A 16884-nucleotide genomic window follows, 5' to 3' on the forward strand; every position below is an offset into this window, starting at 1 on the left:
TGTCTCTTCTCTTCTTATAAGGCCCACCCTAATGACCTCATCTTATCTTGATTACATCTGCAAAGATCTTATTTCCAAGTAAGCTCACATTTGCAGGTACTGGGGGTTAAGACCTCAATAAATCTTTTTAGGGGACACAATTCATCTCATAACAATAGCACACACACTTAGCATACAGCAGTTATTTCTTTGAATTGTTTTCTCTAGACTGTAAGCTCCTTGAGAACAGAGACCTACTCTGTTTTATTCATCATTATATCCCCAGGGCCCAGCAGAGAATCTGGCACATCACAGATACTTAGAGAACATTTGAATAAATGAATAAATGAAAACTCTGAAATACAAAATTCTTTGTGTTTTACTCCTCCATCTAATCCCTACTTCTTTCCTCTCTCAAAGCCTTGGTGGCCTCTGATTCCTGAATCTTGGTCAGCAATCACCAAATCCTACTGAACTAGCTCCTAGCTATCTTTTGCAGATGGTTGTCATCACCTTCTCTTTTCTATCCATTACCACCAGCCTAATTCAGGATATTGTCATCTCTCCCCTGGACTAATGATGTTCCTCCAACATCCTCTTTCAGACCCTTTCCTATCCATTCTCCATACCGCAACTTGAGTGATCATATTAAAATGTAAATCTCATATGTCCTTCTACTACTTAAAATCTGTCAATACCTTCTTCTCTCATATGGCTTCTGATGCTGTCCATGATCTGGCCCCAGCCTCCCTCCCCAGTCTCTCAACTACCCTCCTTCTTGTTCTTTAAGCACTGGACATAATGTAATTCTCATCATCTTAACTAGTTTTTTGTTGATTCAGACTTCGGCACATGCTGTTCCCTTTGTCAGGAGTGCTCTTCCCACCCATCTTAGCCTAACTCCTACGTATCTTTTACATCTCATTCCAAACCTCTCCATCAGTTAAGACTCCATGAGTGCCCTCCCCAGGCTTAGGTCTCCCTGCTATTGGTGCCCCCTGAATAGGTTCTCAGCAGACTTCACATTTCTCTTTTGCAAACCTCCTCATACTTTACATTCTTTGTTCATTGTCTGTCTTCCATACTACATGAGGGCTGGGGCTGTGTCTAGCTTGTTCATCTCTGCATCCCCAGCATTGCCTGACTTATATATGAGCTTAACACATTTTTGTTTGAGGAATGGATGCATTGGTCAACTGTTATGTTTCTTTTGGCTCCCACTTTGGTAAACCCGCTTGTGATGCATGGTTGCCAGAAATCAGAATATGTGGCTCTTTTCTTGCTTGGCTCCTCTCAGTTCTTGCTTCTGTGGACCTTCCCTTGCTCAGCAGAATTCCTCCCCTGGAGGAAGAAGTCTATGGTGACCAGAGTGAGGAAAGCTTTATTAGAAGACAGAACTTTCATATTGCTGGGGCTGAAAGGGGGAAATCTTTACCAAATTCCCAGCACGGTGTTGAGGTGGGATAGAGGGGCTGTGTGTGGTTACTCAGATTGCCTCTCTTACCACAAAGAATATTGCTGGTGGGAAAGGAAATGGATGTATGTATATATATATATATATATATATATATACTGATTATTCATTGCCTCCTCTAGTTCTTAGAATGTTTCTTCCTAACTCTTGCTATTTTTCTTGAAGATGAAGATGCATATAGACACAGTATTTGTAATTTCTCCACTCATTGACCAACAGTATATGTCCCCCCAAATTGAAGTGTCTTATGTTTGGTCATCTATGTATATGGTTTCTTCATTTAACAAATGTTTACTGGGCCATGGGCTCAGGATGCAAAGATGAATATAATAGAGTCTGCCTTCTGGAAGAAAAGAAGGCTGGCTGGAAAGAAATGCCATGTGGTGCAATGTGGTAGGTGCTATGATAGACAGGTATGTGTAATGTTGAAGGGACCCGGGGGGGAGGCAGAACTTCTAGATATTGTTTGGAAGTGCACATTGCTAGGTCTTATACAAGCGGTTATGTTATTTCAAAGGCTTTTGATCACATCTAAATGTATTCCCTGTATTAACATGTTGGGATTTTCTACATCTTTGAAAAGGTTTCCTGGGAAGCAGTGGGACCTAAAGGTTAAGAGTAGGGGGCCTGGAGGCATTTAGACCTGGATTTAAAATCTGGGCCTGTGCCTGACCTTCCAGCTGGGTGACTTGGGGAAATCCCTTACTCTCCCACCTCCATAAAAGAGTGTACAAGGGCAGGGATTAAATATCGTAGATAACAACACGTACAGCACATGCCTGCCATACAGCAGGTGTTCCGTTCTGTCTTTCCCCGGGTGACTGCAGCTCTTTTTGGCTCGTAGTAGTGCTGGTGACAGAAGCTTGTTTATGTTAAAAATTTCATGGGACACACAGAGGCTTAGTTGGCTGATTTTTTTTTTTAGAAAGGTGTTTATTGGTATAAAAACAATTTAAACATTATATAAATACAATATAAATATTCCTTTTAAAAATATGCATAAGTTAGCCATGTATTTGAGGTAAACCTACACATTCCAAGAAATGACCTGGCTCCGAAACATCAAGGATATTCAAGCCGCATAGCATTTTATGTTAACTTTTTCAAGGTGAATACATAAAATATTTCAAGTGGCACTTCATAAAAAATATAAATATCTATTACTTATATAAATTAACTCAACATCACATATTTAAATATCAATAAATTAAAAATAATTAAAATAGTGTCCTAACGCTCATACTTTTAGTTCTTCACAGAGAACAACATAAGTTATGTGCCCAACGGACAGGTTTCCGACCAGAGAAAGGAATGCCCATGAACTACAGCAATCTTAGATGCCCAGGCTACATGATGCGAACAGCCCTCAGGCTGAACTGCAGGAAATCCTCAAGGCTCCGCAGGATGAGGTGAATTGTTGTGTGCTTCAGCCACTTGTCCTGCGCCTTCAGGATAGCCTGCAGGCTGGTGTCTGTGGTGGGGTCAGGGGTGGTCACTTCATCCTGACTCTTTACCTGAGGGGAAAAAAAAGCAGAAAGAACTATTTAAATATTGAACAAATCGGGTGACTGGGTGGCTCAGATGGTTAAGCATCTGCCTTCGGCTCAGGTCATGATCCCACAGTCCTGGGATGGAGTCCCGCATCGGGCTCCCTGCTCAGCGGGGAGCCTGCTTCTCCCTCTGCCTCTCTCTCTCTCTGTCTCTTATGAATAAATAAATAAAATCTTTAAAAAAAAATACTGAACAAATCCTTTGCAGTGGAGGGATGCTCTGGGCTGTGGGAAGACATTCAAATTCGGGGTGAAGGAGACTACTTGGAGCTGCCTGCCCTGACTCACCCAGGTAGGGTGAGGCGCCTCTCCTCCAAGCCCACCCGAGCCCACCCTGTGTGCAGGCCTTTCACGGCAACTAAATTCTAATCACCTTTTTGCTGCTCTATCTCTTTTAGACCACGAGCATCTCGAGGGCAGCCGTGGTATCTTGTCTTCCCTTATGCTAAACAGTGCCTGGCACATAGCCCCATCCAGCTGGCGTCTACTGAGGGCCCACTGATCTGATGGGGTGTAAGGAGGACCAGGAAACACCTTTCCACAGACCCACTGACATGAGTCTAGGTAATTGTGGGAGGCTTTGCACCTCCAAAGTGTGCTTCTGGAGCACTGCAGCATTGGCATCACCGGGAGCTTATTAGGGGTGTGACTCTCAGGTCTCACCCAGACCTGCTGGATCAGACTCTGCACTGTGACGAGATCCCCGGAGGTTTGGTGTGATTTTAAAGTGGGAAAAGCCCTGGTTTAGGGCAGACGGCCAAGAGACGTAGTGGCAGTATCAGCACCAATGTGCCTGCTTCTCTGCCTAGGGACCTTCTCATCGGGCTCTGTTCAGCTCCCCCACACACTGTGCCTTCAAGCCTCCATTCTGTGGCATTTGAATGGCTAGCTTGTGACCAAAGCCTTCGGTACCTGCTCTTCTAGCCTTTTACCATTTCTCAGCATTAACTCTTCTGGCAAAAAGTAGGGGGAAAGAGTTGAAAATACCACAATGGCAAGAATATCATTTGGCAGTAATTGAAATATTAAAATAATTTTTGTGCTCTGTGTTCTTTTTTATTATGGATCACTGAGCAGGATTGGATGTGCTTCCTTCTGCCTCTACAGATTTTTTTTTCCTATTTCTTAAGCTATTCTAGTAGAAGATGATGTTAAAATCCACCTCATTTAATATAGTTTTAAATACAGTTAATGATGTCTTTTGCAGAAGAGAGCCAAAAGAAAAAAAAAAAAGGTTTCAACTAATGGGAACTATTTGTTAGATCCTTTCCTTTACATGTGGCTATTCTCTTTTGAACGGGCTTTGGACTCCCAAGTTGTCTAGGTTCCTTTCTTTGAGCCTGTCTTCCTCACACCAAGGGAGGGGATGAGGAAATGCTCACCTTTTTCATCAGCATCTGGAGCAGGAGTTTGGTACTGATGTACACAGAGTTGGCATTTTCCTTATTACCCTCATAGTTGGCCTGGATGTATTTCAGGTGTATCTGAAACTCCAGAAGACCAGTAGTGATTCTTGTCAGGCAGGTCTCCTAAGAGGAAAGATGGGGAAATCGGTTATTTCTAGAAAGATATAATCAATTTTAAAAGCTAAAATTGCTAGGAGTCAGCACCTTCTCCCTCTGCCCTTCCAGGGAACTTAAAATATTTCTGAGCATTATATTTTGAGACATCAGACAGCCTCAGATGGCCCCTTTTTAAATTATCCAGACAGAGACATCAGTTAATCAGTTTTACCCAAAGCCTGAATAGATGCTGGAATGTGGCAAGGGGGTCCTTCTCTGATTCTCCCCTTAATATTCTCCCTTCTGGCTGTACTCCTGCCCTTGTCGATACTGGACTGAAACCTCTTTTTATGGACTGTTCTGAAGTCAGTTCAGCGTATCCCATGGTCTGGAAGGAGAAGGGTGTAGAGAATGATCTCTACAGGAAGGGCAGACCTGGATCCTGCTAAGGGCAGCCAAGGAGAAGGACCACCTTATCCAGGATGAATGAGCTAAACCTGATGGGGTTTCTAACATTTGACAGTTGTGAAAACCCCAACACAGAAGGGCTACCTCTAATCATGCCATTCAAAAATAAGTTGCCTTAGAAAGATTTAAGTTGGCCTCCTCGTGAAATTTACGCGATGTTCTTTACATTGATCCCCTTCTTTGTTTTCTGTCTGGTCTGTATGTATACAGACACTGCATATAAGAGGGAGAACTTTTGACTAAGGAGTAGCTAAAAGTAAATGTGATGTGTTCGTACCTGGTTGAACCCAGACTGGAAGCATCCGTCCTTTTCTGCCAGTTTTGGAAGACGTAGGTTGTTTTCTGCCAGGGCCTCCTTGCTGTCTTCGCACTTGTTATACTTGTCACACATCTGGGAAGGAATACCAGAACTGTTATCATGTAAGTGCCCCTTAAAACAAACACCACTAGAGGGCCGATTCATGTTTTACCATGGCAGGAAGTTCTCTAAGAAAATGAAGTCACACCGCATTAGCATCCAAGCAAGTAAAGTCTAGTGAAGATGGGCACACTTGGGTTCGATGCTGGGCTTACCTATGACTTCACATCTGTTACCTATCCTGAGTCTCTGTGTCCCTATCTCTTCAAACTGGGGATAATGAAACTCCTCCCTTCTAAGTTTTTATTTGTGAAGATGAGACATAATATTTATGTAAAGTGTGTGGCACATAGTAGGTACTTGATAAGTGACAGTAATTTTGATGATAATTGGGTGAATATAATTTGAGCTATATAATGTTCCAGCTAGAAGGACCTATGAGGATCTAGTCCAATTCCATAATTTTAGAGAGGGGGCCCAGAGATGGTAGGGAATTTGCCAAAGATCACAAAGCTGGTTCAGCAGAACCAGAACTAGATTTGGTTCGGGCTCCCAATACTCTCTCCTGTGTTCTTTCCTTTCAGCTGAACAACCAAATTACCTTACGTTTAAAGCTTTGGAGCTGCATTAACCTATCTATGATTTTGCCACTTGGGTGGGCTACCACATATGCATCTTATATGCTGGAATGACTCTAGGGAGTCCCTAACCACTGAACTTCCATAACCTAAAAGTTCTGCGATTGTCCTGAGAAGCTCAACATTTATTTCAGGTGGCACTTTGCTTATCCTTCCAAAGTCCAAGAGACACAAAGAAGATTGATAGACCTTATTTTTTTGGTTAGAGATAAGGAAGTCCTGAGAGTCAGTGATGCCCAGTTCCTGCCAAGTCTGGAGCTGGGAATGGGCCAGGGGGCATGGATTTCAGCCCCATTGTATATTTTCCAGGAGGGAAAGGAGAGACCAGCAGCAGAAGAGAAGTACAGTGGACAGTCTGCCCCTTTGGCCTGAAATCTGTACTGCCCCGGAACCCAGCAAAGACCTCCCAGTGCAGGAGCCCTTGTCCACATCCAGGGGCCAGGAGATGAATGCCCACACAGGCCCTTTATCACCCTCAGTTGAGCCTACCCACCTCCTTTCTCAGTGCAGAGATTTTGCCGAGGATGTACTTAATGAATTCTTCCATTTTGTCTGGAGAGGTGAGTGGTGGTCTATTTGAGGTCGCATCAGCTTGGGACTCTCCTCCCACAGGTCCCGGGGTAGGGAAAGCAGTAGCCATCACCAGGAGCAGCCCCAGGGAGAAGGCGACTGGACTGAAGGCGCCTGTGCGGGAGGCAAGGGAGAGCAGCCAGTGAGCAGACTGCACAGCTGGGGGAGCTGTGCTTCTGGCTGCTGGCCGCCGGCCAGCCCTCCCAGCGGACACACCCCTCCCTCAGCCAGGCCCGGCTGCCAGGCGGTTCCAGGGCTAGGGATTTCCTTCACTTACTTGCGGAGAGGGAGTTCATAGCTGGGGTCCTGGAGGGCAGATGGAGCTCTCTTGCGTTCCTGGTGGGCTCGAGGGCAGAATGAGCTTCAGACATCCCCAGTCTCATATTTATTGGGGGTTGAGACTCTAATATTGAGACTCATGGGAAAATCCCACATTTGATAAATCTTTGTTGGAGGGTGGGGGTGGGGCCAGAGCGGGTGGGGCTGATTGGAAACCTTATTAAGATTGTGCAATGTGACGTCCTTTAGCATCACAGGAATCACAACCAGGGGAAAAAGTGCCGCTTAGGTCATTACAAAGGGTAGCGCTACGAAGCAGGATCACTCTTCCTTTACTTTCTTTTCTGCTTTACATTTTTAAAAATTTATTTATTTATTTAAATTTTTTTTTTTTTTTTTTTTTTTTTATTTTGTCTTTTTGTTTGTTGTTTTGGGGGAAAGAAAAGCTGAAGTCATGCATGAAGTTTTGGGGGGGGGAGGGTGGGCAGGGCGAGAAGCTAAGGCTGACTATGATTAAAAAAATACTTTAATTACCAGATTAACAGGCTAGGATTTAGTATTCCAGTTAATTCATATTTGTAAAAAAACCTAAGATGTTTTGACTGAGCGTCCTCAGACCACAACACAGCCCACTAGCCTGGGGTTACAAGTAAGATGCCACTAAGAACCATCTGCAGGACTTCCTTTTCCTGGCTGTCTCCACAACGAGCTGTTGCAGAACTGCCCGACTGCCCCCAGATCTTGCACAGTTGTCTCGAGGAGTCTCCAGGCACAGCGTGCGGTGCTCACGTACGTGACTCCTTTGTGCCACCGTGTGGCATCTGCCAGTCTCTTTCTCACCTCTACTAGCCCGCTTCAGCCAGGTCAGCCTCAGCCCTGCTCTCTCCCTGGGGCCCCCAGTTAAGGCTTGGATCTCTGTGCCAAGGGGTTTGCCTTGTGTGGCTGGCGCTGTCCCCACCACTGGCAACAGGGTGATCCTGCTCCTGAGGGGAGCCCTGAGGGGCCCAGGTGGGTACTGTCTCTGCTGGAGCCCTCAAGTTAGTGACACCCGCCTGGTTCAGGGCAGAAGTGGAGAGAACACCACTTACCTCTTTGATGGGATGTCAAAGAAGAACCTTGTGACATTTTCTAGAGCTTGTGTTCATAGCTCCCTTCTGCTGTATGACTTGTCTTGAGTTCAGAGGCAGCTGGGAAGAAATTTCCTAACACCGACAAGGCTCTAAGGTTCTGAATCACACCTGCCCAAGGTTTTCTTATTGGGTTGAGCCTGCGCAGCTTGTACAGGTTCCCTCTGCCTTATAATGACGTCTCTTGCAGGAGGGTCCTTGGTCTCATGCAAATGGGCTCTAGACCAAGCTGCCCTACCAGTCTCCCAGACACCCAGGCAGCTCACAAGATTGGCTCCAGTCTGAAACCAGGACCTTGTACAGCATCAAAAAAAAAGAAAGAAAAAAAAAAAGAAAAGAAAGAAAGAAAGGAAGAGAGGAAGGAAGAAAGGAAGAGAGGAAGGAAGAAAGGAAGAAAGAAAAAAAGATTTACAAAACACTGTGTTATCACGATCAGCTTCTTTGGTTTGCAAAGATCTCATCAGGATTGCGAAAACAAGAACCTTTGCTAGGGTATTTAAAATATGAACCGATTTACTCAAGTTTTGTTTTGTGAATAACACTTTAGGACTCGCCTGTTGGGGAAAGTGAGGTCATCCATTCTTTCACTGACTTTCTAAAGAGAGGCAGATCCTATAGAAGTAGTGGGGTTTTTTCTTTGAAAATGAAAATGGGAGAGGATGGTTGAATGTTTTCGCTTTTACTGTTCTTGGGTCTTAAGCAACTCAGACACCCCCAGCCGAGTCCTCTCTCCTGCACTGAATGAAGCCACCTCTCCTGGCCCCTGTGTGATACATGCAATAGGCCTCTGTCATGTGGGATTGCTTTTTCTCATATATCTATGTTTTTGAAAATATGACTCAGTAAATTTCAAATACTTAGTGACTCAACAACTTACAGATTTTTCTTTTCAGTTGAAGTTTTTAAAGGGGCATCTGGGCGGCTCAGTTGGTTAAGCATCTGCCTTCAGCTCAGGTCATGATCCCAGGGTCCTGGGATCGAGCCCCGCATTGGGCTCCCTGCTCAGTGGGGACTCTGCTTCTCCTTCTCCCACTCCCCACTGCTTGTGTTCTCTCTCTCTCTGTCAAATAAATAAAATCTTTAAAAAAAAAAAGGTTTTAAAGTAGGAAGTACATGTATCATGATAAAATGTTCGAACAGGACATCCAGACATACAGGGAAAAGTAAATCTCCTTCCTTTCCAGCTCCTCTCCTTAGAGGTAGCCCCTGACCCATAGTATTTTCTTTTCTTTCTTTCTTTCTTTCTCTTTCTTTCTTTCTTTCTTTCTTTTTTTAAGATTTTACTTATGTATTTGAGAGAGAGAGCATGAGAGCACGTGTGCGCGCTTGCGTGAGTGAGAGCAGGGGGTGGGGCAGAGGGAGAGGGAGAGAGAGAATCTCAAGCAGACTCCACTGAGTGGGGAGCCCCACATGGAGCTTGATCTCAGGACCCTGAGAACATGACCTGAGCCGAAGTCAAGAGTCAGACGCTTAACCAACTGTGCCACCCAAGCATCCCTGACCCATAGTATTTTGACTAAATCCTCTGTTACCCTAATCTGGGTGAGGTTTTCTTGGCTACCCAGGTACACACCTCTGGATTTACATCATTGGTTTATATATTGTACACACTTGCATACACATTTGTACATAAATATACACACACTATAAGTTTCCATCGTGTGGATGCCACCTAGGCAGTTCTCTGCATCGTAGAGCACAGGCTTTTGAGTTGTACAGCATGGGTTCAAAGCCCAGCTCTGACACTTGCTGTATGACCTTGGCTAAGTTCCCCCAAGGATCTGTGCCCTTGTTTGCTCATCTAATAAAACTGGGATAATAGCAGTTCTTCCCATATTGCTGTTGTGAAGACTGAAAGATGAAGTATTGTTATAGGATTTTCTCCTTCGGTGCCCACTGTTCTTGGTCACGCCGCTTCAGAGAGTGAGGACGTAGACCGGGCAGAGTTGTGGGCAGCAAAGCAAGGTTTACTGAATGATAGCAAAGTGATAGTACAAAGCTCCCAAAGAGGGAGGGGACCCGAGAGGCTTGCCCTGGGAGTTTCTAAGTCGAGGGGTTTTTATGGGCTTGTTAGCGGGGCTGTTTTAATCTGATGAACCCTCCCTGTGCCTTTCATCCAATCAGGTTTTTGTCATCTACCTATCACATGGGAAAGGGTGGAGGGCTCCTTCTAGGGTGGTGTAAGATCCTTTCAAGGGTGGTTTCCTCTTAGGGCGGGGGGAGGGGGGGCCCTTGTCCCTGCCTGCCTGCCTTCCAACTATCCTTCATCAGTAATGCCGCAGGAAACACTTGATCTTTGTAACATCTGCACTTAGGGTCTCTGCCATGGAGAGCTCCTTCAGCTCAGCTCTGTCATCCCATGTGTGGTCCTGCCTGCTATGAATGAGCCAGGCCGCTGTGCCAGTGATCAGCTTGTCTCCCAGTCATTTTTCCTCTGAAGAAATGAGATTCTGTGTTTTGTTGAAAATGCCTTTTGGCAAAAGTGGAAAATGAAGAAAAAAAGTGGTTTTTCCTCTTCTTTGAGAACATTAAGATCCCCAAGCCTGGTCTCTCAATTTGGATATTGAGCCCAGCTTGTGTTTTTCTCCTACACTATTTCTAAGGCTTTCTGCCAAGTGTTTTTATGACAGAAGCCCCTGGCCTTCCCTGTCCTTGGCCATTGTCATTGTTCAAAGTCTTGAAAGTGACCCTTTAGGGTGAGGGGGTCTGATTTCATCAGACCTTGTGCTTCTGGCAGCCAGGAAAGAGCAAGTGGTGTGGGGATGGGAATGCACATGTATGGGGAGGTTGAGGGATACTGTCTGCCACCTTGCACATTGCGAGCCTCTAAGATCTATATTAGTATCAATGCCTTGGGCTGGCATTTGCTTGTGGGAGAAATGGGCTCTTTTTTGCTCCAAAGCACTAACGCAAAATCTGTAATTCCACCATGATAGCTTCCTTTCTTTGGATCTCAACACATCTTCCACTTGGAGAACTCATGCATCATATTTTAATATATACAAATGACCAGGAAAGGCCATGCTGTCAGCATTTATTAATTAATAACCTCAATTGCTGGATTGCACCATAGCTGATTTGAAGTGACTGGCAGCTGAGACCAAGAGAGGCAAGACAAATGGGAACCTATGGGCAGGAAGAAGAGAAACCAAGTAGCTTTGCATCCTTTACCACCTTATCTCGGCTGGCTGGTCCTGTTTGTGCCCCTCAGAATTCTGCCCATGACTGCTTTCCTACATGTTGGTGGGGTCCAATTCAGAGACTTCATCAATGTATTCATTGTGTGAAGGAGAAAAAATAACTTCCATTTGGCCTGATGCTCTCAGGAGAAGAGGTGTTCTCCACATCTCACAGGTTAAAATGTGGTGGTGTGCTTTTTTTTTTTTTTTTAAGATTTTTAAAAAATTTATTAGAGAGAGAGAGAGCGCACAAGCAGGGGGAGTGGCAGAAAGAGGGAGAGGGAAAACCAGATGCCCTGTTGAGCAGGGAGCCCGACATAGGGCTCAATCCCAGGACCTTGAGCCAAAGGCAGACGCTCAACCCACTGAGCCACCCAGGCATCCCTGTCGTCTCTGCCTTTATTCCAGGGACTGGGGATGGGTGGGTCTGTGATCTAGTGAGAGGGAGTATCCCAAGAACAAAAGAGAAGTCACTGGGTACTAGGGAATTTGCAGTTGCTGTCAGAATGTAGTTTCACTTGTCACTAAGTCATAAGAAGTTTACAGACTGAGACAGTCTCCTGCCAAGCAGACACCAGGCCCGTAGGGCTCTGGGAAATGTCTGCTTTGGGAAAAGCGGTGGTATCACTCGGAGAGAGAATATGAGGGACATTTGGTATGTCTACTTGGAAAGGACTGGCTGATCTTGGAGGACAGCCCCACCTAGAGACCAGAGCTCTGGACAGTTCCCAGCCTGGCCCAATCCCAGTCCTGGCCATCCGTTTCAACTCTGATGCCCGACTGTTGCTCCTGGTGACTTCTTGGTTTGGCCGCAGCTTTTCTGAGGGCAAAGGTGTGCTAGGGTTATGCCTAGCTCTCCCTAACCCAGGAAAGAGGCACGCCGGCCTGCTGGGTGCCTGATCCCCAGCTGCACGTGGGGGTCAATGAGGAGGCCCTCATTGTTTTGCTATCAGTGTTTTGCCTTGATACCTTCCCCTACTGAAGTGGAAAATCCCAGGCATTTTAGGAGGGAAGTGGCCTCTCTTGGGGCTACAATGTAGACTCCCCTTGCCTTGGGGACCGCCCCCCTCCTCACGTCCCCTTTCCTCTGGCCTCCAAGCCTGGAAGAGGGTGCTTGGATTTCCCGATGTTAATAAGCCAGCTGCTTTGAAGCTGGTTTGGTGATGAGAACTTGCTTTGCTGATTTGGAAGGAGCCCCACTGGCCCTGTGCCCTGGGGCTGGGGAGGTCACTCAGGCTCAGTTTCAGTGCTTCATCTCTTCTCCATCTGTGGGGTAGGCCTTCTGTGTTGGTGGCTGCTGGTTCTGCTTTACAATTAGGAAACGTCAACTTGTCAGCAAGGAGCACTGAGTTAATTTATTCTCACGAGTCATTTGAACCATCTTTGGTTTCTCCAGAGGTCTCAGTTCTCTTGAGTTCAGTGTCATAGGCAGAAACTAAGCATGCAAATCATTGGCTGATTCCTTCCACTCTTTCCCTCAAAATTAAGGTACTAAGAACCCATCTGAAATCATCACATGTAATGGTAAGACCAGGGGATTCTGCTGGGCTGGCTGTGATGTTTTTCACCCCCTTTCCCTGCCCTTTTGGCTACTTACTTGCTGAAAAGAGAGTGTCTTTGTCTTTCTGAACTAAGCCTCATGTATGTTCTACTTAGCAAGCTGAATCTATGAAGGTAGGGAAGGTCTCTCTAGTCCTTATGGTGGAATAATTTCCATGATACACCTTGGATGTGTTGAACACTCAGTAATTCTGAGACATTGGGGCTTATTATTCCTGAAGAAGGGTCCACCTGGATTAATTAAAAATATTACAGAAGAATTCAGATCCAGGTAAGCTGGTCAAAGAATCATAAGTAATTTCTATTGAGCTATTGAGTTCTACATAACTATGTACAGGTGTGGTTGTATGCAGGGCAGAGCAGAATCCTTGACCTGAAGACCATAGCCATGGCTCCAGGGGGTGTTGCCCTCACTGTGTAGGGGTGGCCTTAGAGGCCTGGCTTCCCAGGAAGCTGGGCTGGTGGTCTGCTCTCACTTTGGTCTGCTGGAGCTGTAGCTCCTCCTGTGTTGTGGGGTCTCCACAGTGGTCTGGGTCTGAGCAGCAGGATTGTGTCCCCCAAGGGCTCTGTGGGATTATGGCCCCATGTCTGCCATCTTGGAAGACATGTTGCTTTTGTGCTACTTTGCTGTAGGTGAAAGGTAGTGGCAGGAGGGAAGGCATGGCCTGCTGCACTAGTGAGCTTGGCAAGTGAACAGGATGCACAAAATGGTTTCCTCCACTCTAGCATTTGAAATTGTCTTCTGGTCACACTTTTCTGGGGAGCTGATGAGCTTTTGAAAGGAGAGACTGCATTCCCATAGGTTTGTTTGGGGCCTTGGTACCTAAGCAATTGCTGCTAACTGCTTCAGATTCTCTTGTCCTTCAGGACAATCAGCAAAGAGGCTGTAATATATACTCCTTTCTCTGTGGTAAGCTTGTTGACTGAGGCCCCAGTAAAGCTATTGAAGACATCAGGTATATAATATAGTCTGGGGCAGGTCAGGTGTGAGAAGAAATTTGGGTTCTGGGCTTTTTCCATCTGATATCATGCGGCCACTCTGTTGGCTAGGTTTGCGAAGACCCCTTTGGCCTTCCTGACTTGCCTTAGATTGCAGGATTCAGAAAGAGGTTGGGCTTTTTGCTATCAGCAAAAACTTTTGGCTGAATGTAAGATTTCCCTGAATTAGGCTTGTCTTTTCTTTGCATTGCTGAATCTTTGATTTCTTGTGTTTCTTCAGTGTTGCTACTGGCAAATATGAGCATTAGGATGATGAATAATGGGAAAATTTGGGGCGAAGTGCTCTCTGATCTCAGGGATCCATTAGAGAGATACTCTTTAAATTTCCTCCTAGCTCCAGTATTCAGTGATTCTGTGGATCTTCACTAACCATGCCTAATAATTCAGAGCCTACTCTTCATGGACTCTACACTGGGAAACAGTTCTTGGAAATGCAAAAGTCTAATGCTGTCTTCCAGTTCACACCCAAGTGTGGCTGCTTGGGGAGCCTCCCATTTTGACATGCCTGGGATCATGGTGGCCACAGGCAGAATAAACTGATATAGAAGATGTTGAAGCCCAGACATTTTAATGCAAGGAAGTAGCAGATTTATTAGTTATCATATAAGCAGAAACAGATCAATATTCAAAATTTTAATCATTTTTAACTTTAGATTACACAAGTAATATATATTCAGGCTCAGTTAAGAATTACACAAGTAATATATAGAGAGAATATAGAATTACAGAGAATTAGACAAGTAATATATATTCTATGTAGAAAATTGAGAAAATAGAGAAAGGCAAAAAGGAAAAAAAATTGCAAAACAGTCTTATCACTGGGTGATAATCATTGTTATCATGAGGTTGTAATCATCCTTGTTATCTTCGGTGTAGCTACACATGTATAAAAGTACAGGAAATAGAAAAATATCACACATAGCATGTTTTCTGCTTTTCCTTTCAATACTAATTTCTACGTGTAAACATGCTACGTGTAAACATGCTATGTATACATCTACGTATAAACAAACTTTCTATGTATAAACATAATTCTCTGAGTAAAGGTTATGTAAATAATGGCTGCTGAGCAACCATCTCAGCATAAGACCGGGATGGAGCCCAGGCAGAGGTGTGATGGGGCTGGCTGGTTCAGCTCAAGAGAGCCGACTGTACTCGTTTCTTCCCAACTCTGCATTTAGTAATTCCCATTGGTAGCTTCATATTAGACAAGGTAGGAGTGTTTACACTATGGAAATTGGCAAATGTACAAACCAACTTCCCTACAAAGGGGAAGGGATACCAGCGGGCTCAAAGGAATAAAGGGATATTTTGGAGGCAAAAATCAATACAAGCACAGATTGGTGGTCAAATGGTACTATTTAGGGAATGTAGGAAAAGCATGTATCAAAGGCATTATTTTCTCTTACACTTCAAAGGCAGTTGGCCATAAAAGTTTTTAAAGGAAAGAAATTGTTCTGGTCAAAGCATGCGGCTGCTGTGTCCCAGAATGAAGGCTGTAATTTGTATAAACAGGTAGGCACAGGCTACCAGCTGAGTTTGGGGGAATCAGGATGTGCACAGGGCAGAATTTCTGTTCTACAGAATTAGATGTCCTTCGGTTTCCCCAGATACCGGCTCATGCCATAGTAGATCAGGGCAGAGGCTAGGCCCAGCTCTTGAGCCATGGCCAAGTTAGGGAAAGGAGACTTGTCTCTGTGAGAGAATTAGACACAGCAAGCGGCCGCCCACAGGCTTGATTTCTGCTTTGTCACTGTGCCATTCCAACCAGACTGATGAATCAGGAGTCCGGCTTTGGGGTCCTTAGTGGACAGGATGAGAAGAGCCTTGAAGCATTCTTAGGGTCCCCAAAGGATTGTGTCTTGGATCATAAGTTTAGCTCTTAACTATACCCAAATCACAATGACTTATCCTGCTGTTATTCTTGGCATTGTGTCTTAGTGTACTACGTCCTCCTTTTGATTCATCTCCGTTACAGTTCTGTTGCATATTTCTAGGACATTGCATTAGGAAAACAAACAGTGCCATTAAATCCAACCCCTGCCTCCTTCCGAGGGCACCCGCAGATGACAGAAACCTGGTTGATACTTGACTGCGTCATAGCCAAACTTCAGAATATTGAGTAAAATGTAAAACTCCCTGTTAGAAACTTGGTTCCATTTACATGGCACAGCTCCCAGGCAGACCACATGAGGCTCTATGCCTTTATTTTCTTTTCCCCCCTCTCCAAAGGATGTAAATTTTCTCCTAACAGTTTCATCACAGGATAGAATGACATCTTGCGGATGCTATGACATCTCTTGGTTCTGAACTTCCATCAAGACTCAGACTGTGCCTTGATCCTCCCGGGAGCCTTCGCTGACCCGTTTCCAGGAACAGTGAGGGTTCCCCTCCGGGCTGTCCGGTAGCGTCATGTGCTGTACTAATCAGTTTCCAGGCAGTGTTGTGGTGGCACAGGCTCTCGAGCCGGACTGCCTGGTCCAAATCCCTCTTCTGTCATTTCAAGCTGTAGTCAGCTGTGAGGTCCTGAACATCCCAGCTTCATTCTTCTCCTTCATCAAACGAGGGGTAGAATTATACCTCACGTCATGCAGTTGTCAAAACCTATGTAAAATGCTTAGCTCCCCACCTGGCACATAGGAGAAACCCAATAATCATTCATATTGCTCTCTCTGCAATCGACTGAAAGCTTCTTGAGGGCTTCATCTTCTAATGTCACTGAGTCGCAAACACAGTTTTGAACCGTTACTAGATGCTTGGGGCTGATGAATGAAGGAAAGGTGGGGTATCCTTTCAACTGACCTGTCGCAAATAATCATCAAGCGTTTAGAAATAGAAAATAGTTTAATACAAAAAAATTTTCTTTGTGCGTGTTTTTTTTATAGGTCATATAAAATATTAAGCTCTCTTGATTTTTCAAATTTCGAAGACTGTAATGCTTTATTTAATAAATTTAAAAATATGCATGTATGTGTATTTATTCCCTACTGCAGGCAGTACATTTTACTAAAAGAAGCATGGATTTCAGAGACAGACTTGGTTTAAATGCCAGCTGCATCATTTACTGCTCATATGGCTTTGGGCAAGGCTTCAATCCCCTGTGCCTGAGTTTGCTCATTTGCAAACTGTGGCAAAGAAAACTTTCCTTCTGGGGTGGTTGTGAAAATTGGATGAAATCACACCCATAAAGCACAGTTATTG

At 44.9% G+C, this 16884-nt stretch overlaps 2 protein-coding genes across 3 annotated transcripts in view; one reads left to right on the plus strand and one right to left on the minus strand.

Annotated features, from left to right (window-relative positions):
• The window catches only part of RAPGEF5 (Rap guanine nucleotide exchange factor 5), a 508053-nt gene that overhangs the window by 10484 nt on the left and 480685 nt on the right, over positions 1-16884 (plus strand). The window lies entirely within an intron of this gene.
• IL6 (interleukin 6) lies at positions 2249-6900 on the minus strand. Its single transcript, XM_032401960.1, has 5 exons — positions 6817-6900; positions 6463-6653; positions 5251-5364; positions 4386-4532; positions 2249-2967 (listed from the first exon to the last, which is right to left on the minus strand). Exons 1-5 carry the CDS (start codon positions 6833-6835, stop codon positions 2800-2802), a joined length of 639 nt encoding a protein of 212 aa, XP_032257851.1. The 5' UTR covers positions 6836-6900; the 3' UTR covers positions 2249-2799.

This window comes from Phoca vitulina, unplaced genomic scaffold, assembly GCF_004348235.1.
Source record: "Phoca vitulina isolate PV1807 unplaced genomic scaffold, GSC_HSeal_1.0 scaffold4, whole genome shotgun sequence".
Classification (NCBI taxonomy): domain Eukaryota; kingdom Metazoa; phylum Chordata; class Mammalia; order Carnivora; family Phocidae; genus Phoca; species Phoca vitulina.